Here is a 27,762-nt window from a genome sequence, read left to right as displayed (position 1 = left end):
GCTGTGGATTTAACCATACAGACGACATTCATAACTACATATCCAACTCTCCTCTCTGTCTTGAATGCAAGTTTTCCATCTCCAATTGCCTTTTTTTGACACCTCCATCTTGAGGTCCCATAGGAATCTCCAATTCATCATGTATGGGATGCAACTCATTTCTATCTTTCCCTCTAAACCCATCCATTCTCTTAGTTTACCTATTTCTGCCTTCCTGATTAGCTCTTGTTCTAAAACGCTACATCACTTCTCCTTGGTCTAGTTTTATGGTGATGCAAAACTTATTCTAACCAGGTGTTTTGAATCAATTTGGTATTCTCTGTACCTTTAAAGTGGTGGTATATAATTCCCATAATCTCAAAAAGAGTAATTGAAGTAAGAGAGAACTTCCAATTTCTTGATGTATAATTATGACTTCATTATGATAACAAGGTGGACTTACCGAGTTGGGAGTAAGCTCCTTTTCAGGATGCTGGAGAAGGACACTCTCATCTACTGCCCGCAGGGCACAGAGGGACTGAGGAGAGGCTATTACCTTCAGGTGGGTGACCGTGGATGGAAGGCTTTTTGGTGATGAAAAACTTAAATTCACCTGTTAAGGAAAGAGCAGAGGTCAATCAATTAGCTTTCCTGCTAAGTCACTCCTAGAGTCAATATTGAAACGTGTTATAATTATTGGGAGTCTCTTAATATGTTTGAGATTGTAATTTGATGTACAGAGAGAATAAGATGACCCTTCTCCCTTAAAAAAGTTGCCCAGGCAGGATCCTTTCAGGTCTAAGATGTATATCCCTTCAGGACCCACCTGGGGTTAATTGATATATTGATCTGATCTCTTTAGCTAGGATAATGCCTTGTATTTTGACTGAGATTTCTCCTTTCCCAAAACAAGTTTGACACTGCTTTAAGAAAGTACTTTAAACTTTATATTAACAAGAAGGATAGGGGTAAAGGACTGTGGTATAGGAGACCCTACTCTACTGGTTGCTAATGAAATCTCAACTGCTGGCAGATGAAGAATCAATGTAGTCTTCCCTCTGGTTCAGCCTGGCCAGGACTAAACCAGAGTAGATAAACTGTTGGGATATTTTGACTTCTTCACTAGATCTTCAGCCTTACAGTTGAGTTATTTCCACCCTTTTCCACCCTCTTCTTCGTCTCCTGCCCACTTCCCGGATCCTTCCCGGGCCCTGGCAAACCTAGATATCTAGATGATTCCTAATATCTAGGGGCAGTAGACACCAAGGTGGTGGTCAGGTACAGGTTGGCACGGTATCTCAAGTACAGGAAGAGTTTTCAGAGAGAGATGTTTGCACCTCTCACTCCAAGACCAGGATCCACCGATCTCCAGCCTCAGCACAGGTCAAAGACCCAGAACCCTTTCAGGATTCTTAACTGCCCCTCCTCCTGCCTCTCGCATGACTCCCTGGGAACATTCCATCCAACTGACTTATTTGTCAATCAAAAGTGATCTTCAAGCTCCCAGAGGTTCAATGTAACAAACGCAAGTCAAATAAATACTAGTCATGATGCAAGGCAGATGGCTCTGAGGCCCAGATTCTTCTTCCCTTCTCAGTTTGAGTTTTCATGAAATTTATTCTCCATTGGCATATTAGTCTCTGAAGGATTATAGTCATTTATATATGGGAGCTGAGAACAATCCTAATGCATAATTTTTTCTATTTTTTTTACTTTATTATTTAAAAAATTTATTTCTAATAAATACTTTGCTATTTGATTCATGGCTCTCACTTGGGGTATTGGGAGATTAAACATTGGAATGGAGTTTTAACCATGTTTCCCTTCCCAGTCTACATTGAACCCAAGTTATCTGTGATTTCAGAGTTGAGTGGGATACTTCTTATACATGCTTTTATTCTTCTATGACATAAATCACCCACCTTATTGGCAAAACAGGTTTCAACGTTAAACTTCTTAGAATCAGCAATAATTTCCCCATCTGGTAAAATGGTATAGACAAGAATCCGGGCAATAGGAGCAATGGCTGATTCCACAAGGAAAGTAAGGGGAAATATTCCTTTGACTGTTGAATAAAAAGAGTAAAAAGAAATAATTATAGATCAAGAGACTGTTCCTGGTCATTTGGGGAGGCACAGCAGCTTTGGCAACATGTCTTCATCTTTAGGACATCAGGAAGTTTATTGATTTGTTGTTTTTCAGTCATGTTGGACTCTGTGACCCCATTTGGGGTTTTCTTGGCAGATATAATGGAGTGGTTTGCTATTTCCTTCTCTGGATCATTTTCCAGATGAGGAAACTGAGGGAAACAGGATTAAGTGAACTGCCCAAGGTCACACAGTCAGTAAGTGTCCAAGACTAGATTTGAATTCAGGAAGATGAGTCTTCCTGACTCCAAGCCCAGTACTCCATCTACTGTACCACCTAGCTGCCCTAGCCTATTGTTTAGCCAATGGTCATTGTAGTCAATGGATGAAATCATTAAGGTATGTTCTCCATGCAGAGTTCTAATTTCAGAAAAGGGGACCCATATGCTTCTAGTCCTGAATACTTTCAACTTATTTTAAACTTTAGGTATCCTAAAATTGAAATAGAAAGAATGCTATTATTAGAGGTGTATTGTTATAGACAAAAGTGACTTGACAATGGAAAAATCTGGGTTCCAGATTGAATTCTGCCACTTACTTGTTGTATGATATTTAGCAAGTCATCTGTTCTCTTAGTTTTTCATCTATAAAATAGGAAAATACAACTCTATTCTCAGAGTATCACATTAGAGAATGTAAACAATTAAAAGCTATATAAATGTACATAAATGTAATCTATTAGACCACTCTTCATTCATTATTCCACTGAAACCTCAGATTGTATTTCAGTATTTCAAGGGACCAAGATTTAATCAATGTAGGTATTTCTTCTACTAGTGCAGGTCACAGCTCCTCCATAACTTAGTAAATGATCTCAGAGAGTCATTATCCCCCCAAAAATTTATCACTCTGTGGCCAACCTGGTAATGAACTACTGGTCCATTCTCAATACCTTTTTAGCTTAGTTCTTGCCATGAGTTTCCAGCAGCAAATACCCTCTTTGTATATCCTTCCGTAGGAAGTAAGTTAAGGGATAGAGTTGATTTCAGGGATTAGCTTTAAGAGGAAAAGAAGGGAATTTGGATACAAGCCCTGAGAGAGAATTCTGTGAAGGAGAGAGGGATTGTGGGAGTTGTACTGGCAATTAACTGCCACTTGCACTCTCTGCCCAGATCTCCACCAAGCTAGAAGGAGGTGTTTTTGCTCTGACAGAGTTTCCCTTGGAAGTCCAAAATCTCATGGAGAGATTAGGGACTCCTTGGTTGAGAGTCTGCTTTGGAGCGAACTATTTCCCTGAGTACAGAGATCATCTACCAGTTATGCATCTGCCAGAAATCCTCTTGGGCTAAGGTAATCCAAAGATTGTCATCTGGGCCAAACCCAGGCTTCCCTTTTCCTTCTTTTTGTTAATCCAGAGTAAATAGATTAGGTTAGAGCTGGATAGTTTGGATATTTTTTAGATAAGACCAGGGAGCTGTAGGCAGGGCCCAGAGAAGACCAGAAGCCCATCTCTTGTGAGATGCTTAGAGGTTGGGTGGAGCCTAGATTTTAATAGTGTTAGGATCTTGCCTACCAGTTTCTTTTACTCCAACCACCAAATAAACTTGCTTTTCTATAGCCTAAGGGTTTTGTGCTTTACTAGCCCTGGGGAAGGTTCCTACTTAGGTTATATCATCTCACATCCCTCTAGGACAGTTCTCTATTTCACCTCAAGAGCCTAGGTTCACCTCCATGCCACAAAAGGGCACAAGGAGGTGACTTTTATACAGACCTCAAACTAAGGAAAGTTGAGAGGGAAAATCTAACATTTTACAATAATTTCCAAACCAATGATGAAACTTTAACATATCGTATAACTTTCAAGATTTCTCTGAAAGTTATAATCGCTATTTCAGGCCATTGGATGAGCATTTAGTAAAGGCCAATACCAGTGTATTAAGTGATAACCTAAGTAGAGGCTGGGGAAGTTGACTTAAACTTTCAAAATTTGGTAATAGTAGCACCAGGTAGAAGCAGCTAGGTGATACAGTAGATAGAGCCCTGGACTTATCAGGCCTATCAGAAAGACTCATCTACCTGAGTTCAAATCTGGCCTCAGACATTTATTAGATAAGAGATCTTGGGCAAGTCACTTAATCTTATTGCCTCCATTTCTTCATCTGTAAAATGATCTGCAGAAAAAAATGGCAAACTATGCTATTATCTTTGTCAAGATAACCCCAAATGGGGTCATGATGATTTGGACATGTCTGAAAGGACTAAATAGTAACAAAGCACCAGGAAAGGGGCACTAATCTTTTATCCTTAAATCTAGACAGCCAAGTCCTGTTAAAGGCTATTCTACAAACAAAGGTATTTTTGAAAGGAAATTCTTGGTTCTCTTTGTCTATTCTGAAGCAATAACTTAAGTACCCCTACTTAGTACTTCACTAGATTGTAAGGACAGGATTAACTCTCCTTTGTCTACTTTTGAATTAATCAACAAAAGCGCATATACCCATACTTAACCCTAAAATAAGGGAAACTTTTACTACAGGAGTTTGCACCTCCAAAAGGAAGATTGTCCACCCACATGCTAACTCAGTAACATGCGAATCCAAACTGGATGACAATTCAGAAATGTGGGAATGCTAGGAGGAGAATTAACACCTTTAGAGGTGACAATTCAATAACCAGACTGACTGCTCGGGGATTTTGTGGCTTTTAGGGTGGTTTCCTGTTCCTGTCCCTCTTCACAGGGGCCAATCACAGTTTCCAAATTGTCCAGATCTGCCCCAGGTCTGGTGAACTTTAGTCTCATGGAGAGTGTCTCCTGGAGATAGGCTTCAAGAGAACTTCACTGGAGCCTGCAGCTTGGATCATGGCATCAACTTGGATTCTGACTCCTGGACTACTTCGTTGGGTGAGTGAAAAGGGCTGACTCCTTTCCTAGTTTCTTAAGAGACTAGCTTCCATCTTGAAGGAGGCCTGGTGGTTTCTCACTACTGGTCCTCCTGACTGAGGACTAGTATAAGTATTTTCTCTAACCTCTCTCACATTTCTCTACTTTATTGTTTCCACTCTATTTTGTAAATAAACTTCTGACTTGAGATATAATAACTCCGAAGACCACGTTATTTCACATAATTTAAGTCCAACCTCTAAATTTAATCTTTACACACTTCAGGTACTTAGAATAACCACATGAGGCATGGAGATGGTATATAAGAATTGGAAATCACATAAAAATGAAGCCAGTCTAAGAGTGTTTCTCTCCTTTCTTCTTCATTTAAGAAACTCTTACCTTTTGTTTTAGGATCAATACTAGATATTGGTTCTAAGGCAGAAGAACAATAAGGACTAGAAGACTAGACAATTAGGGTTAACTGACTTGCCCAGGGACACATAGCTAGAAGTATTTGAGGCCAGATTTGAACCCAGGAGTTCTAGTCTCCAGGACTGTCTCTATTCATTGAACCACCTAGCTACCCATCTCTCCCCTTTCTTCTTGTATGCCCTCCTATCATGGGCATTCAGCAAAACATCAACAAATTACTTTGCTTCTGAAGCCCTGCTCCTTTACTAATAAGAACTCAGATTGATGTAGAACTTCGAAATTTGCCAAGAACTTTCTTCACATCAATTCTTAGAGGGACCTAGTGCAGGAATTATTATCTCCATTATAAAATATGAGGATGCTGAGTTTCACAGGGCTTAAGAAACTTTCCTAGAGCCACAAAAGTGAGTTGGAGTTGAGACTTAAAACCAGGATTTCTGCATCTAAGATGAATGCTCTTTCTACTACATTGGACTACTTCTAACCATGCTCTTGCTTTCTAGTTGGAATGAATTTTAAAGCAAGTATTTTCCAGGACCATGAAGAAAGCAACCAGATATTCTAGTTTGAGAGGAGGAATGGGGTTTATTTTTTTCTGATAAGGAGTTGGACAAAACCTGTGATTCTATAGGTAAAGAGAATTCCCCCCGGTGAGGTTTCCCCTTTACCAATGCAGATAGCCTAATGCAAATTTACCTGTAAAATTCTTCTTAGCCTTAGAGAACCAACTAGGGCACTAAGAGGTTGTGCCTGGCTTAGGCTCATCCAGCCTGTCAAAGGCCAGAGAAAAACTTAAATTCTCCTGGTTCCAAGGTCAGCTCTCTATAAATATACAATACTGCCTAGTCAAAGAGAGAGATTTCCAAGGAACAATGCTTAAGAGAGTCCAAAAGTAATGATTAACATGCGTGATCTGGGCACCTCATGGGTCCTGGCAAAGGTTCTTGTCGCTGAACATCAGGGACCATGAAGGCCATATCCTTTAGAGACCAGTGAAAGGGATTTGTTATTTCTTTATCTTGTCTTCTTGAGTATAGTTCTTGGTTTATGGGTTAGATCGTCCTCCTTAGGGAATATTATTAGTGATTTAAAATCCTATCCATCAGAACCTAATTGTTATTGACATTTAGTAATGATAACACATGTTGTGGGGTCACGAGTCAGGCAAGTAATACTACATTAAAAGTCTGAAAGAATAACAAAAATGGAATGGGCCAATAAAGCATTTATAAGATCAGCAATGAAAACAGTTGATATTCAGAACTGTGTTCTAATTCTAGCCTTCCCCCTACATAGCCTAAAGCTTTAAGCCTGGAATAAACCAAAACTTTTTAAACTAGAAGTATTTTTTATAGTTTTTAACTATAGTTTTATATAATTTTATAGTTTTAAACTACATGAAAGAGAAACAAGAAATAACTTTGTTTTTTTTATCAAAAATCATAAATATTGAAAACTATGGTTTTCACAGCTAGGTGGCTCAGTGAACAGAGTCAGGCCTGGAAACAGTAAGCCTTGGGTTCAAATCTGAACTTGGATATTTCCTAGCTGGACAAGTCACTTAATCCCCATTGCCTAGCCCTTACTGTTCTTCTGCCTTGGGACCAATACTTAGTATAGATTGTAAGAAAGAAGGTAAAGTTTTAAAAAAAAGAAAAAGAAAACTATGGTTATTCAATTGTTGGTTGTTGTCACTTCAAGTATTTATGAGTTTTAGAATTTTATTTTGTCATTATTCTTTATCTCTAAAGAAGTAGGAGTGAAGGGAAATACATGAGCATTTCAAATGATAAAGACCTTCATGCTTGGCTGGTCATGTAAGTTCTTTTTTTTTTTCTTTCTTTTTTAAACCCTTACCTTCCATCTTATCTCCCCACCTCTGGGCCTGGCATTCAATCCACTAAGCCATGTTTATTTAGTTCAGATTGAATAATTAATAGTTTTATTTAAATTGTTTTTACATTTTATTTAATTGATTAAGGAAAATTTTCCATGGTTATGTGATTAATGTTCTTTCTCTCCCCTCCTCCCACTTCCCCTCCCATAGCCAATGCACAATTCCACTGGGTTTTACATGTGTCATTGATCAAGATCTATTTCCATATTGTTTAATCAATACTTTTAATCATGTTCTGGGTATATTCCTAAGGAGAGCCCAATTTTCTGACTGCTAAAGCATATACTTTATTCCTTCCTCTCAGTAAAAATTGTCATCACTGCCAGAAAACCCTCATTTTAAAATGAGGTGAAGAATCTGGTTATTTGTCATTGCAGGAAAATATCTAGTCAAAAAAAAATAAATCAGAGAAAAGAAGGAAAACATGACGATATGGGGCATTGAGGAACAGGTGGCTTTTTTTCTCTCTGCAGTTCCACTATTTGGAAAGGTGGGAGCCTTCTCTCTAGGTGTGAAAATGTATGTCCCTAAGGCTGCTCGGGTTACAGAGAGATTGGAAGAGACCAGACTGGGAGCACTCACCATTGCTGGGTGTTACAGGCAGCACATGGTTCCCTGATTGAACAATAAATCCCTTGGCCATGACCTGGAGAAAGAAAAACATTTTTTCTGATTACCACCTATCTTATTTTCAATCTGGCTCTCATCTGCCATATTTGTTGTTGAGGTCCAGCTGTCAAAGAAAGGAGTAAAAAGGACATGAAGGGAAATGGAACAGTCCATTCTGGCTTCCATTCTCACCAGATAATAGAAGGTGACCTCCTTTAGTTCCTCCAAGGTCTTTGGGTTCAGTATGTAGTGAACCTGAATATTCTGGTTTTGTCCACAGGTCAAGGTGTCAAATATAGGTTCAATGTAGATGTAGCTCTTACTTAAGGAGAAAACATGCTTCAGGGTATGCTGTGCCATCCTGTATTGGGCTCTTTTCCACATGTATCCATAGCATTCCATGTCATCTTTGTGTTTGACCTAAGAAAACAGAAGGCAAAGGGGCAGTATTGGATTATCTGTGACTAAGAGCCAAAGCAACCAACTGAATGGGATTACTCTCTTGTCCAGTTGTGGTGTAACTAGAGATCTGTCCCTAAACCAAAATTTGAGAACAGTCCCCTAATCCTAAAGCACCCTATAGCATAGGGCTGCTTAACTCTAAAGGAGCCACTAGCTAGGGTGTCTTCATTTGCTCATGACTCTAGTCTACTTTGCAGGGCTTAACCAAAGGAACATTAATTAACTCTCAACAAGGTGATCGTTGACATTATAATTTTGAATACTAAATCCTTAACAAGAGGATGCCTCCTTTTAAGCTTAGAGGGTTTGTCCATCCAGTTCTGTCTCCCACAAAGTATTCTTGTTCCTCATGAAAGGTCCATTAACAGGTAGAAAATAAACTAGTATAACTAATTAAATTAGTATAAACTAATGTTTGCCATTCTAGATGCTAGGCTTCCTACCATCCTTCATATTTTGGTGACCCTGTGATTGCTAACATAATGGCAGCTCTAGGGCAGGAGAATAAGAGTCTGGATCTGCATAGATTTATGGGATTGGAGGCTTCTTCTGAGACAAGAATATATAATATTGCTTGAGGCTAGGATAATATAAAAAAAGAGAACCTGTGAAAAAGAGGAAGAGAGATTACTCAAAAATAGAGAGGCTACCCCAGCCACCAACCCCAGCTCAGCTTTTCATGGCTTCTGCAGCTTTTCTGGGGAAAGCCACATGCTCGAGTTAGTCTCTCTTCAATTCCAAACAATGTGTCATTTCCTTGCCCCAGGAGATGATGGGCTAGGGGTGGAGGTAGGGGCGAAGAGGGGACTCCAAATCCCATTAGTCCAACCTATCTATACTTTCCCCTTCTAGAAGAGACATTAGAATAACTTCATTTCTGGATAGAGGGGTAGGTCTTTCTTACTTACTGAGAGTCTGATGGAGGGAGAAGTGTAGTTGTCCGTTTCAAAAGAGAATTGTACCAGGCCTTGGGCATTAGTGGTATAGTTTTTGACATTGTGACTGTTAGATTCCATTATAATGATATAAACAAGCTCATTTGGGATGGGAGCATCTTTCCCATCCACTAGGAGCACCTAAGGAATAAATTTGGGATTAGTCTTATGCATAGCGACCACTGGGTACCATTATAGTGATACAGACACATTCGTTTGGGATGGGAGCATCTTTCCCATCTACCGGGTGCACCTGAGGAATAAACTTAGTCCTCTTTTAGGAATAAAGTTAGTCCTATGCCCAGGACAAACACACCTCATCCTTGCTTTCCTGCCAAGGTCAAATGCCCTGGATCTACTCAGAAACACTGATTCAGAATTAATCCCTTCATCCTAACTAGAATCTATAGAGAAAATTGTCTAGCCTAGCCAGCAAAATATTGGGGAAATAAAGCATATTAAGTGATTTTCACTTAATGTATCTGGAAACAAAATTACTCCAGTCCTAAACCAGGTTATACAAATCATTATAGAAGTCTTTGGCTGAGTTTTACCAGTTCTGATAATAATTAAGAGATGGCATTATTCAAAGACACTGCCTTTTTTTACTTTTCATCCCCTTAAAAATGCTTTTGTTCGGGGCAGCTGGGTAGCTCAGTGGATTGAGAGCCAGGCCTAGAGACAGGAGGTCCTAGGTTCAAATCTGGCCTCAGACACTTCCCAGCTGTGTGACCCTGGGCAAGTCACTTGACCCCCATTGCCTACCCTTACCAATCTTCCACCTATAAATCAATACACAGAAGTTAAGGGTTTAAAATTTAAAAAAAAAATGCTTTTGTTCAAAAGAGCAATGCAAAAAATGTACTCGTGAAAATCACTCGGTTCAGACTAATATAACATTCACCATTACCCCAAGCTAAAACCACTTCTACTTTATGATCTCCATGGCAAGTCAGAGTTAGACGGGAAGTCTGTGACTTTTACTGGAGTGTGTGGAGAAAGATTATATAGGAAGTATCAGAACTGGAAGGAAGGAACTTTGCACCAAATCTCTCTTGCTGCTGTCAAAAGCAGCTGGGCTAGCAGCAAAATGAAGAGAAAAGGCTATGATGTTATTAATACTCTGAAATTTTTGCTAAAATTTCATAGGTAAGGGGGCAACTAGGTGGCTCAATGGATAGAGAGCCAGGACTGGAGATGAGAAGTCCTGAGTTCAAATTTGACCTCTGACATTTCCTGGCTCTATGGTCCTGGAAAAGTCATTTAACCCCCATTGCCTATCCCTTACCACTCTTCTGACTCAGAACTCATATTTAGCATCAATTATAAGACAGAAGGCAAGGTTTTTTAAATATAATAAAAATAAAAAAGATTTCATATGTAAGAATTATAAAGGAAAGGAATCAAGAGAACATTTCTTGTGGTTTTGATAAAAAAAATTGCAATGTTAAAGTTGTAAGGGATTTGAGAAATCTCATAGCCCAATCTCTTAATTTTCAGAAGAGGAAACCGAGATCCAAAGAGATTATGAAGAGACTTACCCAAAGTCATGTAATTAATTAATAGAACAGCTGCAGTACAAATCCGGAATCTCAGCCTAATGACTTTGAAATATGATCACCATTATGATTAACCAAGTAATCTCATAAGCTGTAGATATTCCGTATTTATTAGGTGTTCCTACAAAATCTAACATCTGATGTGCTGAAGATACTCTACCTGCCCAAAGAAAGGGAGTCCGTGTCTGTAATGTGAATCCACATTTACAAATGAGACTTTGCTCAGGACCTCCGTGATTTCACTGGATCCAGTTCCAGTCAATTCCACGTCTAAAAGGAAAGGAAGCAAAATGTGATCTCTCTTGGAAGAGAATTTTTTCTTGAAATCTGGACATTATGTCCATACATCTCCAATTTCACTGTGCCGCCTTATCGTCATCACTTATTATATCCCACATTCGTATGACATACGAACCTGTCCCATCCTCTGTGATCTTGGCAGTTGCTTGAAGGCTCATCTGGAACAACTCATCTCTCTTCAATTGGAAAATCTTGGTTTTTAATATTTGGGACATGCAACCTAAACCATCTAGCTGAGAGTAAAGAAAAGAAAAGATAAGGATTGCGAAATGTCACATTGCGTCAGACTAAGTCAAATTTTAAGCCAGGATTTTGTCTTTGGTAGAAGAAATCAGCAGATATAGCCAATTAAGAGGGTCTGTAATATATCATAGAAATGAACTTGAGTAGAAACTTTGGGTTAGCCTGACTGCTCAAACTGTCCTCTTCCTAGGACAGGGAGTTCACTACTGCCAAGGCCAATTGAATTTTTCATAATACTCTTTCTGCCTTTTTTTAGATGGGCTACTGGAATAGCCCACTAACGGGTCTCCTTAATTTCACTCTCTCTCTTCTCCAATCCATTTCCTTCCAAGCTGCCAAAATGCTTGTCTGAGGCCCTGCTCAAGTCTTCAGCAGCTCCATACAGTCTCTAACACAAAATACAAACTCCTCAGTTCAGAAATTAAAACCTTCTGCAAGCATTCTGAGTTCTACCCCAACTGGGCTGCAAGTTGTTGCCCAAATTCTCTCTTGCCTCCATGCATTTACACTAGCTCTTCCCCAGACCTGGAATGTTGCCTCCTCACTATTTCTCAGAATCTTTATTTTTCTTTCAAAGTTCAGTTCAGCTATTATCTTCTCCAGAAGTTCTCCTTCTCTGAAGATTTATGAGTCCTGTCTTCCTCCCCGAACACATGCACACATATCCTGTTATTGTCTCTTCCTTCCCAGACTACCTTTTATTTACTTATTTGTTCACATATTGCATCCCATCAATTAATCGACATTCATTAAGCACTTGGATCCCCTCAGTAGACTTGAAAGCGTGGGCAGGTGAAAGATGAAATGACTAAGGAAACAAAAGTTCTATCTCCTGAGCATTTTAATTTATTAAACAATGCATGACAACTGCCCAACAAATAGAGATCAAGAGCCTTCCACAGCTTAGGACCGGACACCAAATATAGGGGAAGGCAGACTTTTAAAACAATTAATGAAATAAGACTGATTAATTAAAAGGAAATATTGAGAATATCGGTCATCTGATTTCTAATTGGAGGAAATATTGGGGATTTTCCAAGGTGCCTTCCGACTTGGGAGAGTACAATTCTCTGAATTCAGAAAAAGCAGTGTCCCACTCCTCTCAAGGGTCTGTACACAATTAAAGAAATATGGAAATAATAACCATTTGGATCAGTATGGAGCAAGTTTTTAGATAAGACACACGGGTTTGCTTGAGATGTACAATGGTGAGAAAACTCCTTTCATCAGTCTTTGGATATGAGCAGTTTCTGGTCAGCTTAACCTAGATCCTTAGTTAAGGACAGCAGGTAGGAATGGTCCAACTTTCCAGCCACGCAGGGCTAGGTTCAAACAATGCAATAAGATTTTCTCCCAGTTCCCACAATTGAATAACTTGTCTCACAAGACAGAAGTTGGACTAGGCCCATAAATGAAAAGAAAGGAACTGAACTAGCTCCAGAATTGAGTCACAAGATAGAGTCAGTGTGGTTTACTCAATTCCCACAATAAACCACTTGTTGTCCTAATCCTCTCGATTTCCTCAAAGGCATAAACTTTTCTTTTTGTCTTTGTATCCCAAGTATGCCACACAACACCCGGGAAGGAAGCTGGGTGGTACAGAGTGGCTAGAATGTTGAACTTGGAATCAAGAGAAGCTGAGTTCAAAACCTACTTCAGTCACTATGTGACTAGCTGGGCAAATCAAATAATTCCTTTGAATCTGTTTCCTCACTTATAAAATGACATGTTTAGACTAGGTGGCCTTCATGGTTAGAGTCTGAATCCTTTATATAGATCTAATATATAGATATATATTAGATATATAGATATATAAGTATATAGATATAGATATATAGATATATGTAATATAATAAGATAATAGTATAATAGATTTAGTACATATAGATTTATATATATCTAAATCTATTATACTATCTTATATCTTATATACTATATATTATATAATATTATAGATAATCATTATATTATAATTAAAATTATAATAATATATGATAATATTACATCGTGGTGTGTTATATAAGATATAAGATATAATATCTTATATATCTTATAATAATAATATAATAGATTATCTATAATATTATATATAATTATAAATCTATTATATTATTATCTTATTTATATGTATTATATATATTACATATATTATAAATATATTATATTATTATCTAATATATATAAGATATATATTAGATAATAATATTATATATAAGATAATAACACAATAGATTTAGATCTATTGTGTTATTATCTTATTAAATCAATACCTATTAGTTTCCTAATAAAAACAACATCTTCCACTTACCTGCTTGCTGAATTCTTCGCAGATACTCTCTGATTCTTTGCCATAGCAGCCATAATTCTGCGTGAACTTCCTGCAAACATTCACAGTTGCCAGACCTGAAACAGGCTCCCCATAAGTGTATCTGTAACCGGAAAGAAAACACAGAAAACAAATTTATTAGTAATAGAAACAGAGGTTTCCTAGACCCATTTTTGTCTATCTCTTCTTTCTATCCCTAGCCAGCCAGAGCAAGCTTACTCAGGTTCTCTGGAAATCTTTTAATCTTTAGGTTTCCTACTAAATAGAATTTGGGTTTAATCAAGTAAACCCATCTGATCAAATCTTTGATCTCTAGAATAAGAAAGAATTCTACACAAATATAGAGGTAAATGGACAAAGACAATGGAAGAGGATATAGTTAATAAGTTGTTATTAGAAAACTATATTGGAGATTATTTTAAATATTTTAATTAGAACTAAATACTAATTTGTTTTGCTCTTGTCAGAAGGTAAATTCTTAATGAATTACTTCTTTTTTTAAGTAAAGAAATATATTCCATTGGACCTTCTGAAACCCAGTCTTTTTGTTGTCCATCCATCTTTGCTTTCTTTGGATTCTTTCCTATTTTTTCTTTGGTTTGCTTTTAGTGATAGACATTCTATTTTTGGTTCATTAACTCTCCCCAAGTCTGTTTCAATTAATGTCTCCCCAATACTTAATCATAGGATCATAATCCCATCATACAGATTTCTCTCTGGCTTCTCTCTTCAAAGATCATCATGTCTATAGCAAGTCATCAGTTAAACTGGTCAGAGAATTCCTTGACCGTTATCAAGACAGAACTAAGAGTACTTGTTGTGACCTACCTGGGACTTCAAAAGAAACAATTTCTTGTGGTTATCACTGTCAAGATCACCCCCTCAAGGATGCCCATTAATTGGGAAATGGCTGAACAGGTTGTGATTTACAATTGTGATGGAATGTTGTGTTTCAGTTGTATTCAACACTTTGTGACCCCATTTAGGGTTTTCTTGGCAGTGCTACTGGAACGACTTGCCATTTCCTTCTCCAATTCTTTTTATAGATGAGGAAACTGAGGCAAGCAGGGTTAAATGATTTGTCTAGGGTTACACAGCCAGTAAGTATCTAAGGTTAAATTTGAATTCAAGAAGATGAGGCTTCCTGACTCAAAGCCAAGTGCTCTATTCACTGAAACATCTATAGCTGCCCTGTGAGAGAATACTATTGTGCTATAAGAAATGACAAATAGAATGCTTTCAGAAAAACCTGGAAAACTACTGGGACTGTATACAAAAGAGATCATAAAAAAGGGGAAAGGCTCTACTCATACAATAATATTTATAGCAGCTCTTTTTGTGGTGGCAAAAAAACTAGAAATTGAGGAGATGTCCATAAATTGGGGAATGGCTGAAAAAATTGTAGTATGTGCTGGTGATGGAATGCTACTGGTCTATAAGAAATGATAAGTGAGATGATTTCAGAAAAAGCTGGAAAGATCAAATGAACCGATTCAGAGAAAAATAAGTAGAGCTGGGAGAATATTGTACATGGTAATAGCAATATTGTAGAATGAACAAATGTGATAGGTTTAGCTACTAACAGCAATACAATGATCCAGGACAATTCTGGAGGACTTTTGACAAAGAAAGCTATCCACCTCCAGAGAGAAAGAACTCTAGGAGTCAGATGCAGATCAAAGCACGCTATCTTTCACATTAGTTTATGACAAATCCATAAGGACATTCTGGACCCATTGAAGCAAAAGCAGCCAGAAAAGACACATTTGCAGATCTGCCTCAAGACTCTGGCAAGGGCCAGTCTGACCTTGCAGGTCTACAAATCACTGTCTAAAGAACACCTGGCTTTCTTAATGGGCTCAGAACATCCTGACCAGTTAACTTACTATCACAAACCTTGAGTTCTGTCTCTGGGACAAGTGGCCTTCATGCATATCAGCTGTACCTTAGTGCTTTTGTACTTCTAAAGAAATCCATATGCCAGCGATGACAGACCAAAGAGGACTTTGACGATTACTATTGATGAAGTATCAATGCAGGTGAAATCTGTATATTCTAATTGGCACCAAGGATGTATGCCCTTGATATATCATTTCCCTTTGATCATAGAGTGTACAAATATTGGACCTATATGCTCAATAAAACGGAATCCATGATCCCATTCACGGCCCCCTCGACCCTGTTAACTTCTCAATCACTCAGGATTTCTCTTTCTTCTTTCTCCCTTCTCCCCTGGTAAGTCTCCAAAGAGAACCAGCTCTTATCAAGTTTATTTACAGTTTTATTTTGGAGTCTGGGTTTTATATGAGTATTCTCTCACAACAATGACCAATATGGAAATATGTTTTGCATGTTAATATATGTATAACTCAGATTAAATTGATTACCATCTCCAAGGAGGGGTCAGAAGAGAGGGATCTTATAATTTCAGAAAATATATGTTGAAAATTGTTATTATCTCTAATTGGGAAAACAAAATATCTTTGAATAAATAAAAAAGCTAAAAAGAAAAAGTAAAGAAAAACCTGGAAATACTTATATGGACTGATGCAAAGTGAAATGAGAAGCAGGAGAACGCTGTACACAGTGTTCACAGTTTACAATAACAGCAATACTGTACAATGCTCAACCGTCAATGACTTAGCTATTCTCGGCAATACAAAGATCCAAGACAATTCTGAAGGGCCAACCTATGATGAAAATTGCTACCTACTTCCAGAGGGAGAGCTGATGGAGTCTGAATGCAGATCGAAGTATACCCTTTTTTACTTTTATTTATTTGGGTTGGGGGAGATCTATGTTTTCTTTTACCACATGACTAATATAGACACATGTTTTGTATAACTACACATGTATTACCTATATCAAATTGTTTACCTTCAAATGAGAGGGAAATAGAAGGAGGAAGGGAGAAAATTTGGAACTCAAAATTTTTTAATGTTAAAAAATGTTTTACATGTAATTGGAAAAAAAAATTTTTAAGATCATTTCTCAGCTTTGTAGTAGAAGGTATTCAACTTCTAGTATGGCACTAAGATGGGAAAATGGTATGAAAAAGGTCTATGGGAGTGGAAAAGACTTGGATCCATTAGCAAATTGTATTAAGAGAAACCATGAACTAACTTCCATTCTATTAGAGAGAGTTTCCTTTTGCTAAGGTTCAAACTAGAGAAGGAAAAATAATCTACTCACTTTCCACAGACTGACACCGTAAACTCTTCATCCGAGATCATGATTTTATTTGGCATCTTGACCTGCACCTCAAATTTGGGCAATACTGTTGAGAAAATATGGAAAACAGGACAATCTAACAAATGCTTTACAAACCAGTTGTCATTTTTGTTTGAACTCTGCAGGAGTGCCTTCGGGAACATCTTAATCATCTTCAAAAGGCAACTGGATGTCCTCAAGTATCTAATTAATTCACAGATGTCAACTTGGGCTATCAGAAATCTAACTAATGAAATGTCCTGACCAGATCCTCACAGCTCTAGCAGGAAATGAAGTAATTTTACTGACAGGAGAATTTGTATGTTCAGAGTCACTTGTAACTAAAGCCCACTTCATTCACTTTGATTCTTCTTCCAGTCAATCAATCCTGTTTATTAACTGCCTCCTTCTTTGCATTTCCATTCTCCCCACCCTAGAACAGGTGTATACTACTCTTAGTAACCATGCATAACCAATCCTCTTAATTTTCTCTTTATTCTCCAGTATCTGCCGTTCCTAATCTGTTTTTCAAACTGCTCCACAGATCTGATTGTGTTCTTCCTCCAAACTGCTTATTCTCCCGTTGCCATTTCCCCTCCTGCTAAAATCCTTTCTATTTTAGTAACAATTCTAGGAAGAAAGGCTAGGCAAGCAGGGTTAAGTGACTTGTCCAGCATCACACAGCTGAAAGTGTATGAAGTCAGATTTGAACCCAGGTCCTCCTAACTCCAAGCCTACCTCCCTATCCACTGTGCCATCTAGCTGACCATCCCTTATTGCCTTCTAAATGAAGCCTACACTCATCAGCCTCCTTTGAAGATGATGTGATTTATCCTTGCTCCGGTCTTCAACTGACCTCCAGATAACTTCCCAACTTTCTGAATGACTTTAACAGCTGGATTACATTCTTCTTCTTCACCCCATTCCCTGTCTGTTGAAATCCAACTTGTCCCTCAAGGACTAGCTCAAATGACACTTCTTTCATGAAGACATTTACTGATGTCCATCAGTTGGGAAATGACTGAACAAGCTGTGGTATGTGATTGTGATAGAATGTTGTTGTTCAGTCATTTCGATTAGATCCAACTCTTCATGACCCCATTTGGAGTTTTCCTGACAGAGATACTAGAGCAGTTTGCCATTTCCTTTTCCAATTCATTTTCCAGATGAGGAAACTGAGGCAAACAGGGTAAAGTGACTTGCCCATGGTCATGTAGCTAGAAAGTGAGGATATAATCCCTCCAACTAGTGGAAATTTTCTTTCTCATATGTTTCCATCAATAAGTTTATCAAAAAACATTTTAAAAGCACCTACTATGTGCCATATATCTTGCTAAGCTTTAAGGATACAAATACCAAAAATGATATAGTCTACCCTCAAGAAACTTTGCTTCAATGGATAGATATTACTTTTTTATAAATAAGTAAAGATATCTACAAAATAAGTGGAAAGTGGTTTTAGATGGGAGGCACTTATAACCAGGGGAATCAGAAGACACCTCTTGAGGGAGTTGACATTTAAGCCGAACCTTGAAGAGAGTTAAAGGTTCCAAATGCAAAAGTGAAGAGGCAGAACATTCCAGGCATGGGGGACATGTGTGCAAAGGCATTGAGATGGGAGATGTGATGTCGTATATAGAGAATGGTAAATTAGCCAATTTGGCTGAAATATAAAGTGAACAAAGAGTAGAATTATGTAATCAGCCAGAAAAAAATAGGCTAGAACCAGATTAAATTCAAATTCCAAGCAGAGCAATTTGCTTTTGTCCCAAGAACAATGTAAATTCGTTTGGGATTCTTGGGTAAGGGAGTAATATGATCATACCTGTGCTTTGGAAAGAGAACAGACTGGATCAAAGAGAACAGTTATAAAGTATTACAATAGAGTAGACAAGAAGCGATAAGAGCTTAGATTGGAGTGCTTGTGGTTTTAATAGAGAACAAAGGAAAGATTCGTGTTGAACAAGTAAAAAGGGTAAGAGTTGACAATTGATTGGATGGGAGATACAAATGAGAATGAAAAGTTGAGTATCACTTCTAGGTTGTGAAACTGGATGGCTAAAAGAGCATCTTGACCAAAATAAGGAATTTGGGAAGAAAGGTAGACTTGTGGCAGGAAAGGAGAGACAACAAGTTCTCTTTTGGATATATTCTCTTTGAGATGTTGAAGGGAAGTCCGTTTGGAAATACTCAGTTGGCAATGGGTGTGTAGGTCTAGAACTCAGGGACCAAAAAGGGCTAGATAGATGGATATGAGAGTCATCTGCATAGAGATGATGGCGGAACCAATAGGAGCTAAAAGAAAATGTACAGAGAAGGATAAAAAGAGGTAAGAGTCTTAGGGCATACCCATAGTCAGAGGGTGAAAAATGGATCCATCCATGGAATCTAAGAAGGAGTGGTCAGAAAGGTAGAAAGCAAACCAAAAAATGGCGAAAACCATAGTTTTATGAAAATTCATGGAGAAGGGTTAACTGAGTCAAATGCAGTGCAAAGGCCAAGAAAGAGGAGTATCAAGAAAAGATCATTGTGTTTAAGAGACTATTACTGGGGCAGCTGGGTAGCTCAGTGGATTGAGAGCCGGGCCTGGAGACAGAAGGTCCTAGGTTCAAATCCGGCCTCAGACACTTCCCAGCTGTGTGACCCTGGGCAAGTCACTTGACCCCCATTGCCTACCCTTGCCAATCTTCCACCTATAAGTCAATACACAGAAGTTAAGGGTTTAAAATAAAAAAAAAATTAAAAAAATTTAAAAAAAAAGAGACTATTACTGACCATATAAAAAATATAGTTGGGAGGTGGGGATAGAAGCTGGATTACAAGGAATTGAGAAGTAAAGATTGAAAGATGAGAATGGGGGAATGGGGTGGGGGAATGGGTGCAGGAAGCTTCTTCTAGGAGTTTGGCCATGGAAGAGCTAGAAAGGAAAAGAGGAACAAGAGGAAAGCTTAACAGGATCTGTAAGGTGAAAGTTTTTTAAGGATGAAGCAGATCCATGCTTTTTTGAAGACAGTAGAAGGAAAGAGCCAACAGAGACTGAAAATGATGAAAAGAAAGGTAGCAATCAAAGGGTCAAGTTCATGGAGGAGATAAGACAAGATGGCATTGAGGGCATAAGTAGAAGAGTTGTTAAAATATTAAGCCTGGGTAGCTAGTTGGTTCAGTGGCTTGAGAGCCAGGCCTGGAGACAGGAAGGTCCTGGGTTCAAAATCTGGCCTCACCTAGCTGTGTGATCCTGGACAAGTCACTTAGCCCCCATTACCTAGCTCTTATCACTCTTCTGCCTTAGAACCAATATACAGTATTGATTCTAAGAAAGAAGATAAGGGTTTAAATAAATAAATAATTTTAAAAGAAGAAGTATATTTTTCTCCAATACTGTAGCAAAAGAAGAGAATTCATAGAGCTGTCACTTAACCCCAATTACCTCACCCTTGACCACTCTTCTGCTGTGGAATCAATACACAGTCTTGATTCTAAGATGGAAAGTAAGGATTAAAATAAATAAATTTTTTTAAAGAAGTATCAACTCATCCTCTAAAAATGGTACAAAAGAAGAGAATGCATGGAGCTAATGTACTGAGTTGGTTTGAAATGTGAAATTGAGGAGGAAGGGAAGCTTGAACTTAATGGCTCCAATTTTTTCAGAGAGATGTGAGGTCCTCTATGAGAAGGAAGGGAAGGAGGTTTGAGGAAAGAAGAGAAGGCTGAAAACAGCTGCTGGGGGAGTATCACTGAGAGCAGAGTAAGGAAGAATAAAAAGACTAGAGGGCAGAAGTGAAGGCTCAGTTGACACTGGATGACATAAATTTGTCATAGATCCAGACAGGACAGTTGTGCAATTTTCTCTAATGGCTTTCAACTGAGGAAAGAAACCAGAAGCAGAAAAGGTAGATGAGGGCTAATTCATAAATGGGTTTGTAAGCTCCTTCAAAATAGGGACTATGAGGGGGCAGCTGGATGGCTCAGTAGGTTGAGAACCAGGCCCAGAGATGGGAGGTCCTAGGTTCAAATCTGGCCTCAGAAACTTCCTAGCTGTGTGACCCTGGGCAAGTCACTTAACCCCCATTGCCTAGCCCTTACCACTCTTCTGCCTTGGAACCAATATACAGTATTGATTCTAAGAGGGAAAGTAAGGGTTAAAAAAAATAGGGACCATGCATTAATTATTTATGTACTTCTCCTAGCTAGTACTTAATAAATAGGTCTTGAATGAATGTTTTGCTATGGAATATCACCATTTTCACACAATATCAACTCAGACTCTAGTGATGATTTGTCTCCTAGCCCACCCTAATCTATGAAAAATGGAGAGAATCTAAATGACTTAAAATCCAAGCACAACAAATCTGGCCTCAGACATTTCCCAGCTGTGTGACCCTGGGCAAGTCACTTGACCCCCATTGCCTACCCTTACCACTCTTCTGCCTTGGAGCCAATACATAGTATTGATTTCCAGACCGAAGGTAAGGGTTTAAAAAAAAAAAAAATCCAAGCACAAGTTCCCAATGTTCTCCCTTCCAGTCGGAGGTCCATACCATATTCATCCACTTTAAAGAAGCGCGATATCTTTCTTCCTGATTTCTTCTCCACCACCACTTTGTAGGAGCCATAGATGGGTTCTGATGAGAGGGTGAAGGACTGCTGCGTGAGACCTCTCTCTAACTTGAGATTCTGCCACTGCATGATACGATTCTTTTGGGGGTCCTATAAGAAGGAACAAGAAAGCTATAGGAGAAAGAGTAGAAATGTGAGGACCCCTGGATGACTCAAAGAGGACTGAAGGGTCTTTAGCGTTGTTCTCTTCAAAGAAGGAAAAGGAAGCAATGAGCTACAACATACTGAGGCTCTGAGAATAGGAAGAACTTTGGGATGAAGGCTTCCCTTTTTTTTCTTTTTTTTTTAAATTAAGTTTATTCATTTAATTAATTAATTTAGAATATTTTTCCATGGTTCCATGATTCATGTTCTTTCCCTCCCATCCCACCCCCCCTCCTATAGCCAACGAGCAATTCCACTGGGTTTTAGATGTGTCATTGATCAAGACTTATTTCCATATTATTAATATTTGCACCAGAGTGATCGTTTAGAGTCTACAAGAACTTTGGGATGAAGGCTTCTCTTGCTAGCTCCTATCTCTGAGGTGACAAGGAAGGGTCCTACTTGTGAACACACTCCCTGTATTTCCTGATTCCCCCAGATTTGAAATGCTTCCTTCTACTCACCTCGATGTACACCAGTGGAAACTGGAAGGAAAAAAAATGGAAAAACATATGAGTTTAAAATTGCTTCTTAAGACAGAAAATTCAGACAAATCTACAAAGAGCTGGACATGGTTATGTCTGCAGTAGAACGTATTACAGACAGAAGCTTCTCAGAACTATTATTATGTGTATGTAAACATATAGATGCTTATGGGGCTACTAAGCGGTGCTGGACCTGGAGTCAGGACAATCTGAGATAAAATCCAGCCTCAGCTCTGAGGTAGCTCTTGGGTAAGTCATTTAACTCTGTTTGCCTCAGTTTCTTCATCTGCAAAATGTAGATAATAATAGCACCTATCTGTTCAGGGTTGTTTTGAGGGTCAGTTGAAATAATATTTGTAAAGCATTTCTCACAGTGCCTAGTACATAGCAGGTGCCATTTAACAATGTTAGCTGTAGTGATGATGATAATGATGTATTTACACAAAATATGCATTTTCATTCCCTTAGAAATTGAGATTCTCTGACATTGTTAATGATTATAATCCTCTCGTCAAGGTCACCACAATGCGATGCCCTTTTACAAAGCAGGAGACGGGCTCTAGAAGAGCTGTTTGTCACTGAGTCTAAAGAATGACTCACAACACCCATGCAGGAGGGAAGTGGACAAGAAATACCCCTTCTGGCCTCATCCAATGTTCAGCCTCACATCAAGAGGATGTATTTGTCTTGCAGCTTACCCTAAATATCAGATGGTACTCTTGAAAGAAGGAAACTTGGCAAGCCAAACCAATTGCTCAGATTCCAGAGAAGATAACAGGAAAATGTGAACAAAAGAAAGGTGAAAAGAAAAATAATAACTGTAGGAAAATAACTCTAAGAAGGGCTAACCACACATCAGGATCATAGGTTTAGAGCCAGATATGTCTTTAGTATTTATATACTTCAACTCTCATTTTATGAATGAGGAAACTGAGGCACCGGGAGACGAAATGACTGGTTTCAAATCATGCAGGTAGGGAGTGATGGAGCTAATGGCCCTAATCTCTCATCTTTTGATTCCACATCCATCACTGTTACCCCTATATACCTCCATTAGGTTTCCCATGGAGGTTACTAAAGGATTATTTATATAGTCAGTGCTTAATAAGGAAAAGAATTTCCTTTTCTTCTTCCCACTTATTATGCTTCATATTGGAAATCTTATCCTGAGATGGAACTGGAAGCTGGTGCTATGATTCTCACGCTCCCCAGAGACATGCCCCTCACCTCTAGGATCCCACGACAGTTTTTACACGGTTGTTAAGGCGACTCACCATCTCATTCTGGATGTGAAAATTTTCATCCACAGCAACAATACGAAACTGAACTGAAACAAAGAAGTAGCACCCATGAGACCCAGAATCTCTATTCTAGTCACCTAGGACAGTGATCTAGACAACCATGAGGAAAAGAAAACTGCCATTTTCAGAAGGAAAATAATGGGGATGAGGCTCACCCTTTTTTGAAGTTGCCCTTGACCCTCACAGCCTTCATACCTTGCTGTCCTGGCTTGTAGATAGGTTTGTCTGTTTGCATAAAAACCAAACTCCTTGAGTTCTTCACCAGCACTGTCTTCCGTTTACTGACTGTTGCTATTGAACTGCTCACTTGAACAGTTAAGAATGCCACCTCCGAAGATGAAGATAATCTTGGGATCTGGGAAATACAAATATTTTTCATAACTTATGATGCTTATTCACTTTGGAGATCTCATCCCTCAACATGAACTTCCTTCCTCTCTCAGTCTTACTAAAGGAAGTTGGTAAAGTAGATGGAGTATTTTTTCCTTAAGACTTAATTTATCATATGCCTTCCTTCTGCATGTGTCTGTCTTGCTACTTGTATTTCTCTGATCTATTTCTCTATTATCTACTAAATAAAGTCCAACATTCTTGGCCAACGCTTCAAAACATGGTGCTTACCTTTATTACCCACCATCTTTCTGCTCTCTTAATAAGTATTTATTGACTGACTTTATCAATATGCCTACCCTAGCTATATTCACGAACTGGACTATTAGTCTTCCACAAATACCTAGTTTTTCCTCCCTTTGAGCATTTGCTTACACAGGTAAAGAAGTTGGCACCCATCAGGGCCCTCGGTTTTCAGAGCTTGTTTCTATGCAGACTTATGAGATTATATCCTCATACCTACCCCCTCAGTGAGATCATTCCATCTCTCCTTGGTTCAACTAAGGTGGGTCACCTTCCAGTCCAAGAACTCCCATACTGTTGTTCATTCCTTGGTCTATTCTAATCAAGAGAACTTCTCCAATTTCTGTTTGTGGTTTTGTTTGGATAAATGTGTTTAACTGATATTTGCTATTCATGATGATCTTTTGTGTGACCAGCATTTGATGGAAAGGAAGCAAGTTGGCCAATTTAAGATAAAGGATACCTTTCTTTTTGAGAGGAATCAAGGAAATGGCTTTCATTCTGAACCTATCATACCTGCCAGACTAGAGATATTTGAAGGGCTGAAGAAAGATGTAATTCTAGTCTTCTTAGAGATAGAAGAGATTGCCCTGCCTCAAAGTTTTTAGGTCCTACCTGTCTTCTCTCCCCCAGCTAGACTGCTGCTAGTATAGGGATGGCCCTTCTACTTTTTTGCAAAGTTGGAAAGTGGATTCCAAATCATATCTATCCCTGCAATCCAGAAACTACATCATATATCCATACTGGCGAACCTATGGCACACATGTGGAGGGGGCTGTTTCCTTCCCTCTCTCCATGAGCCTGAGGACATTCCTCCCATCACCTGCCCCTCTGCCCAGCAGTCCAAAGGGAGCGCTTCCTCCTTCCCTTTTTTGGGGTAAGGCAGGGGGCTCACATGCGGCATGAGGGTTACAGTTTGGACACTCCGTCTCTAAAAGGTTCACCATCACTGTCATATATAAACACATATACACACATGTGTGTATGTATTGAGGACATATGTATGTTAGACACACACGTATATATTATAGTCATATTTATGTTAGACTAGACTTTGTTCCCATACTTCTCCATATTCTTTATATTCATCATTTTTTTATAGTGCAGAATATTCTGTTACATTCATATACCACTATTTGTTTAGCGATTCCTCAAATTATAGGGCATTTACCTACATTGTACCCAGTTTCCTGGTTACTCCAAATATTTTGATATATTTGAGATCTTACTTTCTATCTTTTAATTCCTTGGGGTATATATCTACCATTGAGATCTCTGGGTCAACATTAATATTTTAGTCATTTTTTAAGCATAATTTAAAAATACTTTCCGGAGTGATTGGATCAGTTCACAGTTCTTCTTTGGGACCAAGCTTTGTCACTATAATTCCAATGTTTAGTTTGGAATGTTTTGTTCTTTCCACTTGAACTTTCTTCTTATGGTTATTATGAGCACCTCAAAGGGGGATGAGTAAATGTTCCATGAAATGATAGAGTGCATGATACAACTAACTTGGCTCCTTTCTTTGTTCCTTCAAAGAAAACCTGTGAGCTATCCTTTTTCTCTGAAACTATTTTATCTTCTATTTTGATTATAACAAAAATGTGAAAATAGATATGATTCAGTTCTTTTAATTTTCTTTTGTTTTCAGTTCTTCAGTCTTTGGATTCATTAGTCACTGGGCAAGGATCTCACTGAATCAGGAGTAATAGTTAAATTAGTATTAACAGATATTCTAAAAACTAAAATTCTTAGTGCTCTTGAACTCCCTTTTCATCATTCTCCACTAAAGGAATGGAAGGAAACTGCCCCTGCAGACCATTTTGTAGTTTTCTTAGTTACTAGGGGTCTTTCCTCTTCTGCTGTCACCACCATGGCACAGGCCCTCATCCCCTTGAGCTTGGAATGCTACAATAGCCTGCTGGTTGTTCCCCCTGCCTCAACTTTCTCCTCTTTCAAACCCATCCTCCGCTCTGCTTTCCTACTGACCTTTCTAAAGGATAGGTCTGACCATGTCACCCCTCCTCCCATTCCATAAACTCCAATGGCTCCCTTTTACCTCCAGGATTAAATAGAAAATCCTTTTTGGTTTTTAAAGTCTTTCATAATCAGATCCCCTCCTAGTTTTCACATACATTCCAAACTAAACACCAGAATTATAGTGACAAAACTTGGTCCCAAAGAAGAACTGTGAACTGATCCAATCACTCTGGAAAGTATTTTTAAATTATGCTTAAAAAGTGACTAAAATGTTAATGTTGACCCAGAGATCTCATTGGTAGATATATACCCCAAGGAATTAAAAGATAGAAAGTAAGATCTTAAATATACCAAAATATCTGGAGTAACCAGGAAACTGGGTACAATGTAGGTAAATGCCCTATAGTTTGAGGAATCGCTAAACAATATACACATACAGGGTGATCTGGTAACACTGATCCCTTTTTTGTTCCTTGAAGCAGACATTCCATCTCCTGACTCCTATTATTTTCACTCTGTATCCCCCCCCCCCATGCCTGGAATTCTCTCCCTCCTCATCTCCACCTACTGACTTCCTTCAAGTCTTAACTAAAAATCCCTCCTTCCAAAAGAAGTCTGTTCTTTAATGCTGGTGACTTTTCTTTGCAATTATCCACAGTTTACCCTACATGCATCTTTGAAGATGAAATGAGATATTTATAAAGTGTTTATTGCAATGTCTGGCACATAACAAACTCTATATAGATGGTAGTTATCATTAATATTGTTGTTTGTATATAATTGTTTGAATATTGCCTCCTTTGAGACTCTGAGATCCTTGAGAATGAAGGCATTTTTTCAGTTGTATTCCCTGATACTTAGCACAATGCCTGCCATATAGCAGGCACTTAATAAATGCTTGTTGAGAAGGTAGCTAGGTGGCTCAGTAGATGGAGAATCAGATCCAGAGATGGGAGGTTCTGGGTTCAAATCTGACCTCAGACAATTCCTTGCTGTGTGACCCTGGGCAAGTCACTTAACCCCCATTGCCTAGCCCTTACTACTCTTCTGCCTTGGAACCAATACACAGTATTAATTCTAAGAGGGAAGGTAAGAGTTTAAAAAAAAATAAAATAAATGCTTGCCAACTAGAGCACAGTAGCCAAATAAGCCACCCTACAGTAGAACTAGTTAACTCATGATAACTGCCTTTGTACTTAGACTTTGAAAAACACATCTTCTATTGCTGAACAGTCTTGGCAGCATAGTAGAACCTTTCAGAAGTTTTGCTGTGCTGAAACAGCCTTCAAGAATTTAAAGTCACTTCCCTATCATGATGAATTGTTGGAAAAGGACTTTGTAGAGAGGTGGATGTTTGTTTGTGTATGTATACATTTCAACATATAATCATGGATTAAAGCCACAAAGGACCTTATCAATCATTATTGCCCTTTCATTTTCAGGTGAAGGAACAAACCCAGGAGGTTTAAATGAAATTCCCAAGGTCATAGAAATCATAACCAGGAATCAAGCCCAAGCCCAAGTCTTCTGACTCCAAATTCAGCAAGCTCTCTAGTATAGTATATACACTATGTTATTATCATGTTCTCCCTCTCTCTTTTTTTCTTTCTCTCTCTCTCTCTCCCTTTCCCCCCCCTCTCCCCCTTTCCATTTCTCTCTCTCCCTCTTTCTTCCTCACT

The 27,762-nt window shown here is 38.5% G+C and overlaps 1 protein-coding gene across 1 annotated transcript in view; it reads right to left on the bottom strand.

The window, feature by feature from the left end:
- LOC123250456 (alpha-2-macroglobulin-like) overlaps nt 1–27,762 on the bottom strand; it is an 89,369-nt gene that overhangs the window by 56,186 nt on the left and 5,421 nt on the right. Inside the window, exons 4-16 of the mRNA XM_044679526.1 lie at nt 23,666–23,825; nt 23,444–23,496; nt 22,149–22,169; nt 21,462–21,630; nt 16,906–16,990; nt 13,692–13,816; nt 11,260–11,373; nt 11,005–11,114; nt 9,259–9,426; nt 8,081–8,308; nt 7,862–7,925; nt 1,902–2,044; nt 443–592 (exon numbers count right to left, since the gene is read on the bottom strand). Coding sequence (XP_044535461.1) covers nt 443–592; nt 1,902–2,044; nt 7,862–7,925; nt 8,081–8,308; nt 9,259–9,426; nt 11,005–11,114; nt 11,260–11,373; nt 13,692–13,816; nt 16,906–16,990; nt 21,462–21,630; nt 22,149–22,169; nt 23,444–23,496; nt 23,666–23,825 — 1,590 coding nt within the window. The remainder of the gene's footprint in view (nt 1–442; nt 593–1,901; nt 2,045–7,861; nt 7,926–8,080; nt 8,309–9,258; nt 9,427–11,004; nt 11,115–11,259; nt 11,374–13,691; nt 13,817–16,905; nt 16,991–21,461; nt 21,631–22,148; nt 22,170–23,443; nt 23,497–23,665; nt 23,826–27,762) is intronic.

This window comes from Gracilinanus agilis, chromosome 5, assembly GCF_016433145.1.
Source record: "Gracilinanus agilis isolate LMUSP501 chromosome 5, AgileGrace, whole genome shotgun sequence".
Taxonomy (NCBI): domain Eukaryota; kingdom Metazoa; phylum Chordata; class Mammalia; order Didelphimorphia; family Didelphidae; genus Gracilinanus; species Gracilinanus agilis.
Note: the sequence above shows the minus strand (reverse complement) of the source record. Positions and strands in the feature narration are given on the sequence as shown.